The sequence below is a fragment of the Bidens hawaiensis genome, unplaced genomic scaffold (genome assembly GCF_021521415.1).
Source record: "Bidens hawaiensis isolate Kalapana, Puna unplaced genomic scaffold, B.hawaiensis_p1.1 tig00011824_1, whole genome shotgun sequence".
Classification (NCBI taxonomy): Eukaryota; Viridiplantae; Streptophyta; class Magnoliopsida; order Asterales; family Asteraceae; genus Bidens; species Bidens hawaiensis.
The window spans coordinates 309,073-331,785 of NW_027491941.1; the positions used below are offsets into that span (position 1 = coordinate 309,073).

General features: G+C 35.5%; 1 protein-coding gene across 3 annotated transcripts; it reads left to right on the forward strand.

Annotated features, from left to right (window-relative positions):
• Positions 1-10,418: 10,418 nt before the first annotated feature.
• Positions 10,419-17,142, forward strand: LOC143539207 (protein SUPPRESSOR OF FRI 4-like). 3 transcript variants are annotated; one of them, XR_013136396.1, is made up of 8 exons: positions 10,422-10,706; positions 11,439-11,539; positions 11,937-12,036; positions 14,261-14,631; positions 15,319-15,470; positions 15,591-15,644; positions 16,675-16,848; positions 16,928-17,039. XR_013136396.1 is itself a non-coding variant. In XM_077032588.1 (7 exons), exons 1-7 carry the CDS (start codon positions 10,513-10,515, stop codon positions 16,744-16,746), a joined length of 1,041 nt encoding a protein of 346 aa, XP_076888703.1. In that variant the 5' UTR covers positions 10,419-10,512; the 3' UTR covers positions 16,747-17,142. The 3 variants fall into 3 exon arrangements, 2 of the variants coding, with proteins under 2 accessions (XP_076888703.1, XP_076888702.1); XM_077032588.1 differs by having other exon boundaries at positions 10,419-10,706; positions 14,264-14,631; positions 16,675-17,142; XM_077032587.1 differs by having other exon boundaries at positions 16,675-17,043.
• Positions 17,143-22,713: the final 5,571 nt, after the last annotated feature.

Sequence of the window (22,713 nt, forward strand, 5' to 3'; positions counted from 1 at the left end):
CTAGAACCGGTTAGGAACCGGTTCCGGATGGAACCGGTTCCTAACCGGTTCCGGTTCGGTTCCGGTTCCTACCCGCCCCCACTCAGAAATGCAAGAACCGGTCACGGATCATCGGGTTGAATCAGATAGGGTCCGGTTCCTACAAAAAACGGGTAGGAACCGGTTCGGGTCCACCGGTTCGGTTCCAGGACCGGTTTATTTGATCATCTCTAGTGGTGGATGCTTCTACTATTCAGAGAAAGAAAAGTCAACAGAGAGCTCCATCAAATCTTTTGTGAATTCTTGTTGGTCATGTGGAGATACTAAAAGAAGAATAACATAGGCATACAAGCATCGAGTAGGTGACAGAAACAATTTTAATTATTTTCTTATGGACCATAATTCATCTTTTACTTTTGTTTCATATTTTTTTATGAGTAGCTAAATACTTTACACTACCTAGGTTTTGGTTGAGTACTATGTTAGATTTGATGGTTTGACGAACTACTTATTTGGCGTTGGTTGATTTGGTATTATAGTAAAAGTTTTTAATTGGTTTGGTCATAATATTGTTGCGTAATAGAATCTAGTTTATTACTTTAATATTTATTCCACTTGTGTTTAATAATTTTTTGGAGATTGTTTGGCGCTTGATTAGGTTGGCTACTTTGTGTTTTCAACTTGTTTGCGGTTTATGGTCGAAATAACCGTAAGAATTATTTATAAAAGTTTACTAGATTTTTATTATTCTTTCACTAGAGAGGCCGGGAGGCAATTTAGTGTTGTGTCATCTTTGTCTTTTGCGGGTTTGGGTAATAATTGCACGGGAGTGGGTTAGCCTACGTCCCATAGATTATTGTGATACAAGTTTTGTTCAAGTTAATTAAAAATATCCCCTTTATATTAATATATATTGTATCCGAAGAGGCCGGGAGGTGATTTGGGTTGTGGGGTACCATAGTATTATTAGGTAAGGTGAGACTGAGAGGTGATCCAAATCTTTAACAATTAAGCTTCACATGTCATTAGAGTTCTAGGGTGTCGTTGGTGAGGCCGGGAGGCGATCTAGCGTATTTTAGTGGTCTTTAGTGTCATATTTTGTTAAGATATTGTTTTTCAACCAAGTCAAGTTCGTTAGCTATTAAGTTTAACTAGTAGGATTCCATTACCTAGGTAGTCATTTCTCGCATATTAGCAAAACCCAATTTTTATAAAGTTTTATTTTTAGTTTAATTTATAATTAATTAAGTTTATTAGTTTTAAGTAATATAAAAAAATATATATAAATCAAAAGAAAGTCTACATTAGTAATCTTTTAGGTTTACTAATTAGAGTTTACCCATAGTGTCCTAGGTTCGATATCCGTTCTTACTTGCTAACTACATTGCGACCGGTACACTTGCCGATTGTGTGTTTTTTAGGTGAATTCGGTAAAACTTGGTATTTAACATTATATACGTTTTTCACACATCAACGGTCGTAAATGTCGTTCTCCGATTAGTTGGAACGAAGTCGGTGAAGCTCAAATCATGGGACCCGAAATGGTCCAAGAAGCCACCGATGTTATTGATCGAATCCGTCAGAACCTCCTAGTCGCTAGAAGTTGTCAAAAGAGCTACGCCGACAAACGGCAAAAACCAATCGAATTTAATGTTGACGATCTTATCCTTCTAAAAGTATCTCCTTGGAATGGGGTAGTCCGTTTTGGAAAGAAGGGTAAGCTAGCTCCTCGTTTTGTTGGTCCTTTCAAAATCCTTTAGCGCGTTGGGAAGGTAGCTTATCGACTCGAACTACCGCAAGAACATGCCGGTGTTCATCCGACATTTCATGTTTCGAATATTAAAAAGTGCTTAGCCGAGGGTAATCTCCATATACCTCTCAACGAAGTACATGTCGATGAGTCGATGGTCATGGTTGAACGACTCGTTGAGATCATGGATCGCAACGAGAAGAAAACCAAGTGTAGTCGTATTCGGTTAGTTAAAGTTCGATGGGAATCACGGCGTGGCACATAATTCACTTGGGAATGAGAAGACACAATGAAGGAGAAGTATCCACACTTGTTTGCATCATCGTCATCAACTTAATTTCGGGATGAAATTTTCTAAAGTAGGGGATACTGTGACATTCGTCAATTTCGGGTCACTTTTGTTATGTAAACCCGACCCGTTTATAACCCGAACATTTCAAATATATAAAATATTGGATTTTGTCATTTAAAATATATAAAATATTGGATTTTTATATTTGTTTTATTATGCATTGTTTGACCATTTAAACATACCCATTTTCATGCAAACCATAAAAGAATCTTTATACCCAACCCTTCACTCTTTCCCTATATAAACAAGCTCATCTCTTTCATTTCCATTGTTCACCTCTCATCTTTTCTCTCCCAAACAAAGAACACAACTTCATCTCTTCAAGGTTTCTTAATAATTAATCAAGAATCATTCTTTAATTTTTGTTTTGTTGCTTAAGTTTGTGGTACAACATATATATAATATACACCCCTAGTTACCTTTGGTAGTTACTTCTCCGATTCCGGTCGGTGAGGTTTCGAACCTCGTAAGGCAAGGATTCATTGAGGACTTCGTATTCTTGATATATATATATATACACACGCACACACTTATATAACTTGTTTATACATATTATTCATGCTTACTTCTACTCATTGTAGTTTATTTACAAGTTCCATGGTTATGGGTTTTAAGTGTCTATGCTTCGGTTTAACCGTAAATAGCTCTAAACCGTAAACCGAACTTTGTTTACTAGCTTTTGTTAAATACTTGTTTAAACATGTTTTAATGTTAGATCTCAGTTTATAAAATCATTTTTATAAGTTCTATGGTTATGGGTTGTGGATTCTAAACTTGGTCTTGACCCGAAACTAGATCTGAACTGTAAACCGAACTTTGTTTAAAGACCTTATTGTTAACTTTTTGGTTGTATAACTTAAGTATTTTCATTTATACATTATTATACAAGTTCTTGGGTATATGGGCATGTGGAAACCATCTATGAACTTGTTGTGAGATGGAAACCGAACCAATCCGATTTTTACTCGCTTAAGACACACAAGTGTGTTTTTAGCTATCATGACTTGTATATTTCTTTAAAAATAGTTACAAACTGATTTTAATTATTTTCTTAAGTACTTGGAAATGTTGGATCCAACTTGATCTCATAACAAAGTTTGGACCGACAAAACCGAACACTTGCTTAGCGTACGATGTTAGTTTCAAAACAATAGATCTACATACTTAAGTTTTTGTAGTTCCTTAGCCATAGCTTGGTTGATACCTGCATCCTGCATGGAACCACGGTTAGCATCTAAGGATATAGGATCATAAAAGTTACCTCTTTGCTTGGTGAAGGTTGGCATCCCCGATGAGTAGCTGAAGTAAGAAGCGTCCGCTACAGGGGTCGGTCCTCCAGAGGCAATGGTCTGCATGGGAATTATATCTTCCTCATGGACTTCGGAAGATCACTGATGCTGAACTCCTAAGGATCCTTGATTAGGGATAAAGGATCCCAATGATTGAGAGTTGAAGGATCCTTGAGGATATGATCCGTAGGATCCTGGTTGGAGGAACAATGATCCCTGCTGAAAGGTAGAGGATCCTTGAGCTAACTGACCCATGGACCCCGGTTGAAGGATAGATGATCCTTGCTGAAAGGTTAAGGATCCTTGAGCTAATTGACCCATGGACCCCGATTGAAGGATGGATGATCCTGGTTGAAAGATCGAGGATCCTTGAGTTTGTTGACCCATGGATCCTTGCTGGAGGATAGATGATCCTTGCGTGAAGTGAGCCAAGGATCCTGGAGTGGTGAAATCCAACATCCTAGGCATCAAGGGGGTGTGATCCTCTGCTGGCCTCTTAGTCTTCTTGAGATCCTCTATCTCCCGAAGGATCCTTTGGTTAGTCTTGGTTTGCTGCTCCATGTAAGCCTTAACCTGCGATAACATAGAGGAAACATCATTGTTAGTACTAACCACCGGAGCGGAAGCAGTGGTTTTCGAGCTCTGGAAGACTGGCAGTTGCGTCTTGTTTCCAGCAGCAGCAGCCCTTGTCGTTCCCGTAATTGGAGGAGGCATCGGTGGCAAAGTTCTTGAGGAGTGAGGAACCGAAGATGACATAGTTAATGAAGCAGAGGTTGATTGAGAGACCATTGATAGTGATATGGGCATGAAAAGGTTGAAAATTATAGGGTATTTTCTGGATTATATCACCAATCGCCCCACGGTGGGCGCCAAATTGTTTTGGACAAAAATCTGCTAAGGTTAATGTATCCAAACATGTAATTGTGAGGTATGGTGCAATGATGATAATAACGATTATATGAATGAAATAATGATCAACGCCGTGATTTGTTGTGAGGAAAAACCCCTTGATCTTGTTTAGATCAAAGGAAAAAAACCCCGGATGATGACAAATCGTCTATCACCACTTTATTAATCACAAAAAAGGGTTACAACGAGTGGAGTTATCGATCAATGAGTACAACGATACTAATGTGTGTGTTTGCATAGATCTATAAGCTAGAGTATGCCTGTGTCCTTATGTGTTTTAGCATTGATCTTAACTCAATATAAATAATAAAAGAAAATAACAACTAGCTCCTATTTTTAAGGCACTACTCCACTAGCTACTCCCATCACTTTGACCACGTGCATAAAGGAGCCTTGTAGCGAAATATATGGTGGACCAGGTCCTTGAGCCGTTATATCTATCAAATATTAATCTGCACATAAGAAACAGTCGTTAACAATACCAATTACTGAGGATCATTGATCTTGACATAGCTCTGGAATTCTTCAGAAGGACAATTGATCCAGACACGTCTTCAAGAATAACATATCCTCAGTACTTAATTATTTATGACTCAACAAGAAGCCCGATAAATACGCCATTATCCCCACTAAACGTGTTACAGCCATTTGACCACGTGCCATATCTTCTTGACTGCGAGTTAGTGGATAGACTGAGTCTTCTAACCGTTACACCTGCTAAATACAAGAGTACACAGGAGAACAACCGTTAATTAGTAATAAATACTGAGGATCCTTGATTCTGATATGATCTTGAATACATGCTAAGAATAACTGATCCAGACATATGCCAGGATAACGTATCCACAGTGTCAAATTTCCGTGTCCTAACAGTTTTAATGTTAGATCTCAGTTTATAAAATCATTTTTATAAGTTCTATGGTTATGGGTTGTGGATTCTAAATCGGTCTTGACTCGAAACTAGATCCGAACCGTAAACCGAACTTTTGTTTAAAGACCTTATTGTTAACTTTTTGGTTGTAAAACTTAAGTATTTTCATTTGTACATTATTATACAAGTTCTTGGGTATATGGGCATGTGGAAACCATACATGAACTTGTTTTGAGATGGAAACCGAACCAATCCGATTTTACTCACTTAAGACACACAAGTGTATTTTTAGCTATCAAGACTTGTATATTTCTTTCAAAATAGTTACAAACTGATTTTAATTATTTTGTTAAGTACTTGGAAAATTTGGATCCAACTTGATCTCATAACAAAGTTTGGACCGACAAAACCGAACACTCGCTTAGCGTACGATGTTAGTTCTAAAACAATAGATCTTTATTGGATTTTTATGAGTTATCTCATAACATTTAATATTTTGGAAAGTTGACTTTGGGTTTGACCAATTATCAAGACCCGAACCAACAACCCGAACACTCGTTAAAAACCCGTTTTAGTATCTTTATTCCAAAGGGACTTGCATTCTTGCATTTTACCCACCTTATTACTTAACATAGGTTGAGTAAATATTAAGGTTAGATGTTTTAACCCGGTTTCGAGCAAACTTACATTTTTAAAGGGTTATTATTATAAATCCTTAAATAGTTACATTTAAAACCTTAAACTTTAATTATTTACATTTCTCAACATTTATTTTATTTAAAAACTTTCAAGACAACCTTTCTAAATTCAAGACTTATTTCCTTTTAGGCTTTGTTCGTTAAACTCGTCGTTCCGGCAAATCTCCAAATTATCATCTTTCAAGTTTATTACTTGAGCGTGAGTACTTTCATACCCCGTTTTCCATATTTTGTTTTGGGGGTGACATTTCATACTTATTCAACTAAATGTTTTATACTTGAATCTTAAACCACAAACGTTATTGTATACTTTACTTGAATAATTGCCCGATTTGGTGTTCTATGATTATATGCCTATGTGTTTATCGCTTTTGGTTGGTGAAACTATAAAATCCTAGTCTATTTGGCATCCCCTTATAGCAAGGTGTCGTTAACGTAATGCAATTAACGATAACTATAAAATCCTAGACTATTTGGCATCCTCTTATAGTTAGGTGTCGCTAACGTAATTCTATTAGCGATTTTATCCAAATTATTTCTTTTATTTATTGTTTCGTATACGAGTTTTGTGGCTCTTTCTTACTATATATTTATATGTCAAACTTATGAATTGCTCACCAACGTTTGTGTTGATAAACTTTATTTTATGAAAATGTTACAGGTTTACATCTTGGTTGATTATGGAGTTGGAGAAAACATCATCGAGACCTTTAGGATATTCGCAAAAACGAACAATATTTATTTGCTATATTTTGTTATGTTTATCTTATGAAACAAGTATGTTATATGACATTTCCGATGTTGTGAAATGAAATGAGTTTGTTAAATATTGTCTCTTTAATTAGTGTCATGTGCTTATGGGAAATCGTTACATCTCGGCATCCGCCGCCTTTGGTCGGGGTGTGACAAAGATGCCCCGATGTTTGGGTACATTACGATTTGTGTGTCATGACCGACTCAGAAGAGATGGATCGGTGCAAGTACTGCTCGAAGTTTCTGAAAGCGGTGTCGAACTCCACTTTACGCAAGCATACCAATAAGTATTGTCGTGAGAAAAAAGTTTGGATGCCAAGAAAGCGGAAGCGGGAGAGTCGTCCGGCTCTACAACTCAAGCACCTACCGCCGCCGGTAACAACGCTTAATCGTTGTAGAACGCCGGATTAAAACGACGGACGTTGTTATTTAGTTTAAGTTGTTATGTTTAGTATCGCCATGTTTTAATAATGTAGGTTGTAATATTTGTTGTTTATATAAATAAAATGTTCGTCGTTATTAAAAAGGTAACAAAAAATTAATCATGACTAAAAAGAAATAAACCTTTACTAGTAATAAACAAAACAAAGGTAGTTATTAAACAAATCAAATCTAAATATTACATGAACTTTGATCGTGTTAGAAATGATTTTACTAAAACAAATAAAAATAACAAGTCTTCTTAGTCTTCACCCTCGTCTTCTTCACCACCCGAATAATCGGAAGAAAGCCCGTCCTCCGCCTCCTCCTCATGAATAGGATGCTCTATTGGTATTTCGTCTTCGAAGTTTGCCTTGTGTTGTACACGATCCACCGCATCCAAATGGTCATTTAGGCAAATGCAAACCTCTAGAGACTCGGGAGTTAATTTTGTTCTTCGCATTGATAATACCCTCCCACTAAGAGAAAAAACTGATTCGGAAGCAACCGTTGAGGCTTGTACGGCAAGCAAATCACGAGCCATGGAGAATAGAATATGAAATTCGTTTTGTTTTCCTTTCCACCAAGCCAACAAATCAATATTGCGAATTTCGTCGACCTTTGCGCCCTCAACATAGTTTGCTCCACTATATCGACCAAGTTCGCTAGTTTGTGTGTTTCCTCTTTGCCTCTTAGATGCCGATTCACGAACCGCATTCATCAAGTTTATAAGTCTGTCCTTGCACGTCCTACTAGTCGTTTGCCTCACAAAAGACGATCTCGTGCTTGGACCATAAATTTGAAAATAATGGTCATAAAGGTCTTGAATGTTTTTTTTAAACTTTTCCTTCGCTTCCATCGATAACTTCGGGTCGATCTCGTGCATACCCATGTTGTCAAATATTTCCTCGATCATTGTCTCAACCCCATGAACATTCCAATAGAGGTTTAAAGCGGCGGCACAAGTAAAGACCGTCGGTATGTTTTCAAAATATTTTAAGAACTTTTCCTTCGTTACCGCAACAATATTCTTGAATAGTTTGTTCTTCTCCTCGAACTCTCTAAAAGTAGAAGACATGTAGTACAATTCTTGCAAAACCCAATAACTAGTAGGATAATAAACTCCCGATAACTTTGTTGTTGAGGTTTTGAACACGTCAAGATACTCCAACAAAAAACCGACATTGACCCAAACACTTTCGGGATGGTCGGGTTTGCTAAACGAGAAGTATTTTAGATTTTTTTAGAGTTTGGTGGTGAAACAAGGGGTGAAAAACAATTTATATAAAGGTTTTGGGCATCAAAAACCGGTTCCAACGACTATATTAACTTTGGAACCAGTTACAACATATATAATACTCTCAAAAACCGGTTCCAACGGCTATATTACCAATGGAACCGGTTCCAACAGTAATAGTTTGACCTGCAGCTGACTTTTAAAAAAAAACCCGACGGAACCGGTTATTCCGGGTAGGAACCGGAATTGGTTACAAAATGGAACTGGGTACGAACCGATTTGGGATATAATATGTGAAACCGGGTACGGATTTCGGGTATATAAATACCCAAACCGGGTATTAGGTCCACCGGGTACGAACTGGAACCTGTTCCGGGTCGGGTACACCGGTTCGGGTCCGGAACCGATTGTTTTGTGCACGTCTAGAGTAGCCCCGTCTTCAAGTTATTAGCTTCAAAAATTGCTTCATTTCTAGCTTTCCAAATTACCTACCAAGTACTAAATAGAATTCCATCTACAAGTAGTTTCTTTTTCTTCTTTGTTAATTGATTTTGCTCCAACCATGAATAAACGTTCTTTGGTTCCATTGTGTTCAGTCTTACTAATAATTGAAGCCAGGTAAGAACCGATTTCCAAGCTACATGAGCTACCCCACAATAATTAAAAGAGTGGTGAAAAGAACATAAAATGCATGAAGCATCTAACCCTTTATTGAGAGGTTAGCTTTGGTCAGTAATCCATCAAGAAAAAGCCGCCAGACAAAGATGTTTACCTTTTTTGGAACACTTTTATTACATTTAGTTTGCCATGAAATTCTCAGGGGCAAGTTTCTTTTTATCGACTTCCTTATTTGTTTTACCACAAAATCCGATTGATCTTCAAAATCTCACTTCCACGAGTCCCTATTCGAGGGGCAATGATGATGACTGAGAAGGTCTAGCATCGACTTCCATTGTATCTCCTCCACTCCTCCAATAGGACGACACGAATCCCATATCCAGTGTTGATCACACCTCTTTGCTTTTACTAAACCTTATTTATTTTTTTTCAAGATTGAACAATCTTGGATAAGTTGACGCCAATGTTTCATTTCCAATCCAATGATCATTTCAAAAAAGATTCGAATTGCCTTGGCCCACAACTATCTTTATAGCCATAAAAGGTATAACATTCTCTTTTTAAGAACATGAAAACTTTCTACAATTCTATTCCAAACTCCATTTCGTTTAGCCACATTTTCTTTATCAAACACATCCAAATTGTTTCCACTATTGCCATGAATTGAATCAAAGCTTATCACAAGTATTTCAAATACTTTGAAGTCAACTCAAAGACTTCTAGGCATGTACTAAAGATCTTAGATCTTAGAAACAGTTAAGGACATTAAATAGCTTCATAAAAATTCAGAACCAGTTTTATAACTAATAAAAGTCATAAAAAGTGTTTTAAGGTTATTTAATCAATATTTGATAGCAATAATTATTATTAATACAAACTTTTAATGTTATTGCTAACATTGTTAATATTTTAATACTAGTTTTCGGCATTACCTTAATTAGTATGTTGATCGCCCGGTGGTCGTCGCAGAGGTTCTCGGCATTCACGAGAGCTTCGATCGTTTGTTGGAGAGGTTTGTTTAGGAAAATTGCATAGGTTTAAAATACAAAGAGCCTTGAGAAAGAAAGAAGTTGGTGTGAAGAAAACTCGTTTTCCTTTCTATTTGTAGGTGAAGGTGGAAGCAATTATTATAAAGAAAAATATTATTTAATAATCCCATATTTTTTTAATTTGCCGATAATAATTTCACCTCAGAAAATAGCTGTCACCAGTCGCGTCTGTTTTCATTGGACCTCCTTAGAAAAAAAAAGTTAGCTCCGTTAAGTGTTTTCAGAATTTCAAAGCGATATTTCAGGGCTTTTGATCGGGAAGAGAATATACAAATTGATTGATGTAAAACTTACTTTGAAACGGTAAAGTTAGCCCGGTTCAAATAAACGAATCAAGCCCGGCACTATTTAAAAAAACGACCCAGTTCGATTTTTAAACAAGATCCGATCCGATCCGATCCTAGTCACTCTAACCCATTTTATAGTCTTACAAAACTAGTCAAATTGTATTGGCATCGAAAACAATATCTACGAATCAAAAAGGGAGAAAACAAAGACAGCAGCAGCAGCAGCAGCAGAAGAAGAAACCCTAGAATCGAATAATAATAATAATAATAGTATTATTATTATTAGGTGGTTGTTATTAGATGGGGAAGAAGAAGAAGAGAGTATCGTCAGACGTATGGTGTTATTACTGCGACAGAGAATTCGATGACGAGAAGATCCTGGTTCAGCACCAGAAGGCCAAGCATTTCAAGTGCCACGTCTGCCATAAGAAGCTCTCTACCGCTGGCGGTATGGCCATTCATGTCTTGCAGGTCCATAAAGAAACCGTCTCTAAGTAAGCAACCAACCCCCTTATTCTTTTATTAGCCCTAAATTGTGTTTTCTTGCCCTTTATTAATTAATTAATAAGATAAGATGAATTTGATTATTTTATCTGAATCTACTTTAGTACTTAACTTTATACCTCATAGTCATAATATGAGAACCATGAATCAAACAACATGTAGGCATGGTTTGTAGCATCAAAGTGGGCTGCTTTCAACATAGTAGCTCACATTGTATACAATAATAATATATGAATCAGAAGGGATAAGTTGTTTAGCAAGTCCCATAATATTTTAAACTCCAGTAAGATATCAACTACTTGGTTTTATTGTCGCTTGATACACACTACACACCCATTAGCAAGGAAGTCTATTAGAGGAAGACATTAGGATTTAAAAGAATGTTTTGGTCTTTTTACATATGCAATTAAACTTGTCTTCCTAATGATTATGAACAATTATAAAGATTCAAGATTTGTATATGTGCTATTGCATGTATTTGGTTACTGTTGTTAAATGTTAATAAAGATCACATTGATCAGGCTATGAGGTTTCTGTCTAAAAGTTTAACCAAACCTTGCTTATATTTGTTACTTGTTATTCAGTTCTTTTTGACTTAAATGGAATCTTTATCTGATTTTTATGTTGATAGTTTCTGACATCTATTTTTTCTTTTCAATTCATTGCTCTTGTGCTTTTTGATTGAAACATTATTTTTATATTTATAAGATTCTCTCTTACAGGGTTCCAAATGCTAATGATGGAAGAGAATCAACAGATATTGAAATTTATGGAATGCAAGGGATCCCACCTGATGTCTTGGCTGCTCATTATGGAGAAGAAGGTATTAAATTTGCCCTTCTGACCTACTTCATCATTATCATTTTGAAGTTGCTCTATTGTTCATTGCTTTTTATCTGATATGGATTCACATAAGTCTAATTTTTAAAGGATATCTGTGTTAAATAGCAATGTACAACGAAAACTATCTGAAATAGTTACATAGTTTTCTTCCTTTAGTTTTTACCTATCATGGCAAAGACAAGGGATATTCCGTTACTTTTATTAGTAAGAAGGTAAAAGAAATATGTTAACTTGGTTGGTAAAAATCATGTGATACTCTGTTTGTAATCATGCAAATATCAATATTATAAAGGATGATGATGGTAGTCTAGGTCTCCATACACATTTTATTCTTTATGGGATAAATAACAACTATTTGCTTCACTTGTTTTTTGCAGACGATAATCCATCAAAAGTTGGAAAATTGGAGATTCCTTCTTCCCAAGTTGGCATGGTACCAGGATCATTGGGCTATCCTCCATCAACAATGCAGTCTATGTAAGTAATTAGGTTATAGATCCATGTGTTACACATGCAAATTCAGGAAAACTTTAAAAAATATAGATAAAACTTTGTCATTATAAAATGAGTATATTATTATTGAGTAAACTACAAATCATGTATGGAAAGATAGATAAACAAAAGTCATTACATATTATAATTCAATTTCATTGTTTAATATTATAGTGGGAAGAAAAACGTATATGATAAAATTTATTAAAATTTATTTTGAACATATAACAAAGAAAGTTACAGAGCTTGTATTATCTGTAGTTGTAGAGTTTGATACATGGTCTATAAAACTTGTCATGAAATAGGATTAAAATTTTTAATGATTTATTAAGAATACATAATAAAGAAAGTTATAGAGCTTGTAGTATCTGTAGTTGTAGAGTTTGATACATGGTCTATAAAACTTGTCATGAAAATAAAAGGGAAGCTTTTCAGATACAGTTTTTACTTATAGTTTATAATTGTATATGCAATTTATTTATATATTCCATTTAATCATCTTAATACTTAGGTTTAGTTTACATGTCTTTTTTTCCCTTTCATTTTGTCATACATGATAAAACCTTGTCTAATAATCGTGCCTTCTTGTCCGCTTGTACATTGTAAACAAAGTATTTTTGACAAGACAGTAAGATGAGATTAGTGAACAAAGTTTCTATCATTTATGTCAAGACAAAAAACAAACAGATATGCAAATTACACTAAAATGTTTTAAGATGACTGAAGGGTAAAGATCAGACCGATAATATTAAAGAGTTCTTTTGACATGCATGACCACGACCTGTACCGGTTGTAAACCACTAAAACTTTAAAACTCATTTTACAAACTACTTCCAAGTTTTTTCAATATGTGCACGTTGAAATTATTTTCTTATTGAACTTTTTTAGTACCATCACTACCTATCAACTCATAAATTGAAAGTAAGATTTGAATCTTGAAGCTTCCTTTTTATTTTTTAATCCTGAAAGGCACTTTCAATGCTTCATAGGCTCACACTTTACTTTAACAGGTTCTGAAGGGTTGTTAGGAATAACAAGATCAAGTAGTTCAAATTAATGAAAATTCAAGTAAAAATGTTTTAGGATTATACCTTAGAACCAACAATGTAAAATATCAATCAATCAATCATACCCAGTGAAGTCCCACCAATAGCAAAGCTATAAGTAGGGTCTGGGGAGGGTGGGATGTAGGCACACCGTATCTCTATCCAAAGGGATAGAGAGGTGGCTTCCAGAGAGACCCTCAGCTCTAAAAAGCATATGTATGCAGGAATATAAGAGGAAATTAGAGTTCAACAGTAATATAGTTAATAATAGCCCGTAGTAAAATAATAATACTAATACATAAATAGATAAAAAATATATAATATATATGAAAAGAAAATAACTAATACAACAATGTAAAATAAATGTTTCAAAAAGAATAGTTGGTACATGGTAGCAGTAAAATAATTTACTACCATTAAATTATTCACCTTTTTAATCATTTTTTAAGTTTAATGGCCCAATCTTTAAGATTACTTTATGGAAATGTTTGTACCATATAACTAAAGATAAAAAAGAATCAAAGTATTTTAAAATCTAGATTCTAGTCAATAAGGAGACTTTCCACCTAACACGTTATGTGCACTTTTTAAATCGCCACTAAGTAGGGAATTAGAAACATCAGTGAAATTTTTGTAGGAAACTGATAGATACCGAAAACGGTCAGTATCTTTAGACGGGAATAGAATTTGATGGGTTGGAGGTTTGTATCAGAAACTGATACTATGGCATGGTTATAATTGTATGATACTGCCATATAGCATTTCTGTTATTTGTTTAGCTAGAATAGATTAGATTATTTGGTCCAAAGTTTGTCTACACTTGAGTATTTGAGTTTAATGCCATACAAATTATCATAGGACATTAATGCATTTTAAAACACACTAGTTGGTTGAAAGTTACAGAGAAATATCTCGTGGAAAAATGGGCTTGTCGGGCCAGTAAGGTAGCACAAAGGAAAATAGTTTTTCTTAATTAAGAAATGTCAGATACGATAAGTTAATTGATTGGTATTCAGTTTTATGTAGTTTCTTTAATAATGTAATCACGAAGGTTTTATGCATTAAAAATGTACTTTTTATAGTTTGCATTCTATTAATCTTTTATTTTGCATCTATGATATCAATTAGTTATTCTGATTTAGCTAATTTTGAGAATTTTATAGCAGATACAATCCTGGATTAGCTGTCCCGCGTGCTGGTTGGCCAGCTCCACCTCGCCCACAACCATGGTTCACACAGCACCCAGTTGGTTCAGTCCCTCCTACTGCACCTTTAGGAATGGTCCCACAGCCTCTATTCCCGGTTCAAACAATGCGACCTCCTGCTGCACCACCAGGGCTACAACCGTCATTTCCCATTGCTCCTCCTGTATCTCAGCCATTGTTTCCAGTTGTTTCTAGTAATGGCTTGCCTTCTCAAACATCACCATATTCTGCTCCTACAAGTGTCCCGTTAACTACCCCTTCTGATTTGAACACAACAGACCCACATAACATTAATATGCCGAGGGCCTACCTTGCTCCTGGCTTCCAAGGTTTGTCTACAAATTAAACTTCAATAAAGTGGTATTATGTTTTGTTAGTAACCAAGTTTCCCAACCGCATCACTAAAACCAAGTTGCCCTGCTGTATTTTTTTATGTTCTAAAAGTCTCAACATTCATTAGTTGTTCCAATCCTATGTAGTATATTTATAATGAGCGAGGCAAATGGAACATATATGAACTTTGGTAATTCAGTGGTTACTTGTTTCTAGTTTGACGTAAATTAAACAATTATGCAACTTAATTACTATTTAGTCAGTTACTTGTGATTTTTTATAAATGTTACAAAATTTTGAAATTAAGTGAGCCAAATGAAACATATATGAATCTTGGTTACTATATAGTGATTTTTTTTTCTAATTTAACTTAAGTTGAATAATTGTGAAACTTGGTTATCATTTACTGAATTTGTTTTCTTTACTATTACCTCCTACTTCAAATTAATTGAAAAAAAATATCACTTTTTAGCAACCAATATTCATATATGTTTCATTTGCTTACTTTTTTTTAAAAAACTAGACATTTATAGAAAAAGTTACACAGGACTAGAACATCTAATGGAAGTTGAGTTACTTTAGACGAACAAAACGCTTAGGGTGACTTTAGAGCACACTTGAAAGACTTGGTTAAAGTTTTTGCTTTTTTTAATCATAATATTTATTTATTGATGTTTGTGCAGGTGGAGTAACAAGCTCACATTCTTATGCTTCTGGCCCCAATACTGGCGGCCCTTCAATTGGACCGCCACCTGTAATTGCTAACAAAGCTCCTGCTATTCAGCCAGCAACAAACGAAGTCTATTTGGTGTGGGATGACGATGCAATGTCCATGGTTTGTTTTTTGTTTTGTGTTATTGTTCTAGTTAATTTTTCAAATGGTTTTATTATTATTTTCTAAATTTCTAAATGCTGTTTCTTTAATCCTGTATTTTTTATCTGCATTTGCTTACAGGAGGAAAGAAGAATATCGTTACCAAAGTATCAGGTGCATGATGAAACAAGCCAGGTAAGTTGCACTTTGTACCATACTCGTTTTCATTTCTAATGTTACGGTTTTCAGATTTCAGTTTTAAACATTGTTTCATAAATGTTAAGGTATTCGAGTAATCCTTTATTTTTTATTGATTATTCCAAAATAATAATGTTTGGAGAAAGTTATCTGAGCCTTTGTCTATTCTTCGGTTGGCAAGCCATCCACCAATTTTCTGAGCTTCAAAGTTCAAGTAGGTATCTATATTATTGTTATTCAGGTTAATACCATAAAAGGTCAATATGTTTTTTTATCATAGGCATCTATGATATATTTAAGACCCTTGTAAAAAAATACACAAAAAAGTCTCTAAACTGATTGTTGCATATTAACGTCCCTAAAGTTGTCTAAAGTGCATGAACTTTTGATCTTTTATTTTTGAGTAATGATTCATTAATTCTTCAATTGGTTAAAATGAGATATATAACTTATTTTTGGATAAACTTTAGAATGTCACTATATCAAAATTTTGGTCAGTTGAAGAGTATATATACTAAAAGGAATTTCACAAGTATGTACATTTTAGACAAGTCTACGGTCTTTAATATACAAAAATTAGTTTAGGGAATTCATTTGTGTAATTTTTACTAGTTGAGGGATTTTTTATGACAAATAAGGAATTATAGTTTTTTTATGGTACTAACTCTAAACATAATTATATAATTAATTTTAATTCTGCTGATGTTGCTGGGATCAACTTGAGGACTCTCCAACCCAAGTGTATGTATTTGATTTCTAGAATTGTTTATATGTTTAATCCTCCATGTTCTCCCAATACTTAATTGTCAAGTATTTCATATGGTGGAACAATAACAGCTTACAAAATAACTTTTATGACCCACCAATCGGTACGAATTTGGCCCAGGTCAGCTTCTTCTAGAAAGTTCTGATTCTTTGCATAGAAGCAAAGGTGTAGGTTGAAATATAGTCCGTGATGATGTTTTGTTTACCAAGTTTTGATTCAGAGGTTTCTGATTACATGTGTGGTGGGCTCGTTATGTTTCAGATGAGCTCAATTGATGCAGCCATTGATAGGAGGATATCAGAAGGCAGGCTTGCTGGTCGAATGGCCTTCTAGAAGGGAGTTAACTCAAGAATGACATGGTCTAAGAAGTTGATCGAAAAAGCAAGAAGCATTCTTTGAATCATTCTAGGTAGAAGCAGGCTCGTGGAATTTGCGGTTTGCGTTTTCGATTCTGATTCTATAACGTTGTTAAAGATGAATAATGTTTATTACTTTGTGGTGATGTTTGTATTAGTCGTTAAAGCGGGAAGCAAACTAGGGCACATGCTGTTTTAAGTTATTAGGTCATTTGTCGATTGATAGCGGACTTGTTATCCATCGGCATCATGATTTCCTAGGCGTTTTGAATTGGAAATATAGAATTTTAACATCACTTTTATTATTTCTTAACGTGCTTATTGCTCTAGGGGTGTTCAAAATCTGTTTCAAGCATTCTAACAGCCCAAATCAGTTAGAACAAATCAAAACAAGTCGACCAGTTTAACTGGTCTGATGTCCAAACAGTTCAGATTTTGTGGTTCGATTGTTTTAACAGTTTGCCTGATTTGAAATCAGCCTGTAATAGTTACATGACCTTCTGACCAAACCGTCCTTTGACATGTGAATTGGCTTGGGATATTTTACTTGAGCACAATAAAATCCGGATTGTTGCAGCCGTGGGAACCTTAACAAGTCAAATCTTAGAACTTGTTTAATGATAGGTATCCAGAATTTAGGATTGATAATCTATTTGACGACACAAGAACACACCTGGATTTGGCGACTAAACTCTAAAGTCATGATTCTAAGGATTTTATTAAACAAAACTAGGCCTAAGTATATGGCCTACACACATTTATATTAAACAGATTTGAGGAGGAAGATAACTTATTTTAAGGCCTGTATTCTGATTCTAAAAAAAAAACCAACAACCATATCAAGTTGTCCCGAGCATAGTAAAGCCAAGTAAAAGAAACAAAATCAATATTGAACATGAACCAACTTTTTTTTCCTCAAACTAATCAACTAATCTAAGTTCTTCATTTTTATCTTTTCTTCTAACATGTAAACCGATTCAAAACTTCTTGGTTCACACATATAGGCCCCTTTACAATCATAATTAAGGAAGGCTAGTATTGATTTGTACCTATGAGATCCATAGTTCCAAGAAATGCTCATCTTTGATCCATCAACCCATCTCGATCCTCGACTTCGTGTACGCGTCATCATGAATCATCACTTACTTTCACGCTCTATAAGCAACCTTGCTTGTTGCTTCTTCTTAGTTTTTTCATCGGCCAACTTCTTATTATCTTGTTCAACATAATCATGATAATCATAATCATTACATGCATCTCCCTTCTAAGTTAAATTCATTAAAACAAAAACTCAAACCAACAACAAACCAGACAAGCAAGGCCTCCACAAAGCATGGACGACCACCACTAACCAAAACAAAATTACATTAAGGCATTTTTACACCAAGTAAACCAATCTTCGGACGGGTACTTAGCCCTATTCTTAAACCAAAAGAAGCTCAAACACTTGATATCGTCTATAAATATCCGCCTCTATTCCTTTGAAGATCTTCTCGTTAACAGCCTTCCAAATCCTCCAAATAACAATAATAAAAATGGCTCATATAGTCTTCTACTCTTTCATCCTCCCCCACCCCCCCCCCCCCCCCCAAAAAAAAAAAAAAAAAACAAAAAAAAAACACCAACCCTCAAGGAGGAATGCAGTTTGAAGTTATCTTCAACTGAAAAAGAAAAAATTGGGGGAACCTTGCATCAAGCTCCAACATGTTGCCAAATCACAGCCGCGACTAGACAACAGGTTAAAATATGATCAATCGAATCTATCTCCGAGTCACATAAGACACAACTAGACGAATTGATTCCGATGTTCGTTTTGTATATAGCTTCAAAAGTAGGTAACGTGTTTAAAATGGCCCTCCATGCAAAAATATTGCATTTAAGGGGAGCCCAATTACACCAAATACTCGCTACCCGTTTGAAGTTTTCGTAAGGCATAACCAGAGCTTTCCATACTGAACCAACCGTGAACTCTCTCGAACTATTATTCCCCAGCCAACTCCAAGAATCTTCACCTCCATTCCAACTAATCGAGGAAATAACTTTAAATAAATTCTCCCATTCACTTCTTTCCAAAAGGGTAGAAGGTTCTTTCACCAATTCCAATTCCAACTTATTTGATTATTGACCTACCAAATCTTGAAATTTTTATTCTTCTCTAGTATAATTAGGAAAATAATCTTTCAAAGCAACCTCACCGTACCAGAACTTTGTTAATTAACATTATCCAACCTACTCAAACCAAGGCCACCCAAGCTTTTAGGAAGGTCCACTTTTTCCCATGCCATCAAATGAATTTTTGACCCCTCGTTAGACCCTCCTTAGAAGAACTTTTTCACGATACCTTTGAGAATTCAGACCACTTTAGTTGGAACTTTACATAAAGAAAAATAATATACATGTAAGCTCTCTAAAACATATTTAATAAGTGCGACTCTGCCACCAATCGACAAAGTCTGAGCTTTCCAAAGTGACAGTCTATCTTTGAACACATTGATAACTTGATCCCAATTTGCAACTCTATTCATATTTGCCCCAACTTTAGTTCTAAGATATATAAAAGGAAACGAACCTAGTTTGAAACAAAAATATCAGCCAAAGATGTCACTTCCAGGTCACTAACTTTACAACCAAAAATATTAGATATACGAAAATTTATCTTCAAGCCCGAGCACAAGTGAATACATATAAGAATTCTCACCACATTCTTAATGTTATAAGTCGATCACTCACCAATATTCATAGCATCATCAGCATAAAACAAGTGGGAGATAATCGAGGCCCTCATGAGGTAACTAATACCCAAAAAAATACCAATGTTATAAGTCACCTTACCAATACCAATCACCAGCCTTCCTTTTAATATATATATATATATATATATATATATATATATAAATAAGCATCATTAACCACCAAAACAAAACAACCACAAGAAGGAAATAGAGCCCATCTACCGAGCACGGAGGAGCCCCTGCCAACACATAAAATTACATTAATAGAAACTTACACCAATTAACCCAACTACCCGAAAAACAAATTAGATATATTCTTAACCCATAAAAAACCAAGAGATCTAATTTCATCAATAACCTCCTCAATTTTAGTATCTTTGCCTTCATGAATTGTTTCTATCCTTCATAAACCCCCAGCAAGCAATAATCATAATTCATTGAATGATCTTCTTCTCGGTCTCACTTTTGTTAACCTTTTTATGAAGATTGAAGATATCTTCTACCGAGAATACATACATAATGGGTATCTTGAACCAGACACTAATGTGTTGCCAAATCACCGAAGCAAAAAGGGCAACTGAAAAAAAAAACGTGATTAACCAAGCTTAAACCCGAGTCACACAAGACCCATTTAAGAGACTGAACTCCGATACTCCTCATAATTAGGGCTGCATCTACAGGAAGTATGCTCAATACAGCCCTCCACGCTAACAGGAATCACTGCTTTCTGCTAACTGAGAGGTTATATGTGCTAACTGAGAGGAATCATCCCTTTCCGCTAACTGAGAGAAATCATCAGAGTCGTTCCTTAACCAATCCCAAGAGTCATCCCCACCTTGCCATCTAATAGATGATATAACTTTGAACATTTTTTCCCACTCGAACCTTTCCGCATTGGTTGTTAGTTCCCTCCACCAATTCCATTTCCACCCATATTGGTTGTTTAACCACTAATTCTCTCTTATTTTGCAGCTCTTATTCTTCTTCAAGAAGGAACAAATTAGGAAAACTATATTTCAACAGGGAACCACTTTGGTATCATCTCTAAACCTATGAATACATTCAATAACATTTCTCCAAAGCCCATTCTTATCCGATTTATATCTTCATGCCCACTTAGTTAGTAGAGCCATGTTTAATGATGGTCGGGTATTTTGTATATATATATTAGTGAATTAATTATGTAGTTTTTTTGAGTATATTGTTAGAACTTTGGTACTTCATACATGCTTTTGTATTCCAGGTCATTAATCGTTAAAGATGCAAAATTTGAGACTTGTACGAGCATGGAATGATATCTCGGAAAGACCGAAGCATGATTTGATGTCTTGGGAAGTGTTACAAGGATTCAAGAAGAGTATGGATGAGAAATCATAAGCCGATGCTAAAACTGAACAAGATAGGTTGATAAAATGTGACCATGAAGTAAAACGAGCATTACCTGAGCTAGAAAATGAGTCATGGGACCCATAATATATGAATTTTGGGTTTCTCGATGAGAGGAATCCAAATATGAAGTTTTCTTAGGCCGAGATACGCGATGAGATGGACATATGGACATCGCTTATCGCGATGGTCATAAAAAAACGGGAAAAATCGAGTTTTAAGATATATCTTCTATTTTACGAACCCTAGTCAAGTTTTACGACTTCCAGCCGCTATTAGGCGATTTTGGGTGAATTCCAGGGCTAACAATCATCTCTTGATCAATCCTAATGGCCTTCCTCATCATAATTGAAGATCTATCGATGACGATGCTCGGCTAGTCCTCTCCGATTCATTCACGGGATGCAGAGTTTGTATTTATTTCAGTTTTGATTGTAACCATGAACATAATATTTTTAATTATCTTTGATTGATCTGTGAGTGTTGATATTTAGTATTACTGTGCATTCAATCGGTTTAGGTTTATGTTGACCAGAACGATTAGTTTTTCGGTTGTTATTGTAATTGCTCATAGGGTTGTTTAACTAGATTGAATACAACGAAGCACACAATTGCCCATAGTTGAGTCACACTGGCAGGGACCGTTTGATAATCAGTGCCGTGTGTTAGCGATTGTTGGTTCCTAAGGTTTAACTCGTTAATCAGTCTTTAGTCAGTCTGTGATAATTAATCTGTTAGGTTGCATGAGAAAGTGTTTAATTACATTCTTGAACCCCGGGGATGATTCATCTTTGTTAATTGTTTGAATTCGTGAATTTTCTTAATCTTTATTAAAACCAACTTATTTGCTTGTGTGATCAGCACTAAAACTTACTACTTCATAATATTGAAACTTGCTTACATGATTTGCATTGACCACATACTCCTTGTGTTCGACACCCTACTTACCCTAGCTTTCTTAGGTGATTAGGAACTTTAATTGTTTTTGACTAGATAGTGATAATCTAGCATAAAAATGGCGCTGTTGCCGGGGAGTTAGTGCGCTTAGTGTTTTTCGTGTTATTTGATTTTTGTGCTTATTTGAGTTTTTAGTTTAGTTTTAATTTTTAAGTTTTAGTTTAATCTGTATTTTTCCATTTACGCGGAGTGTGTTTTTTGTGCAAGTAACGAATTTATGCACACCCGCCACTCGGGCAGACAGTCACCACTTGTTTTCGAGCCCGGAATTGAAAAATTAGCTCGGCAGAACCGAGTTCAGAATAGAAATTCAGAAATAGAGGGTCAAAACTGAAACCAGAACAAAAACCAAAACCACAACCAAAACCAAAACCAGAACCATAATGAAAACCTGAACCAAGACCCGAAACAACTCCCATAAAAGAATGCTTTTCACCCAGACAACAATGACCAACCCGAAAATAACCTATTTGCACCATTAAATACCAACTGGCAAAACAACCCGAATAACTCAACTCGTTTTAAAGAACCCGAAACCGAAACCGAAACCGAAACCAAGATGTCGATCAGGCCGGACCATCAGCCCTAAATAACACTTCTAGACGCGGAGTTCGGATTAATCTTGATGATGATCACCCTAGTATGCATTCAGAAGATGAAGAAGAGGGGGAAGAGAATGATGCGGGTCAAGGTTTTGAGGGTAATGAAGAGGTGAATGGGCAAAGGCAGAATGAGGGTCTTGAGGTGGAAAATGAGGTTGATGAAAATTGGGATGAAGTAGTGGAAGAACCGGTAAATCAGAAACAGGGTGATGCGGTTAACAGAAATGGGGGGAAGGAATGGTATGGGTCGAGACAGAGTCAATCGGG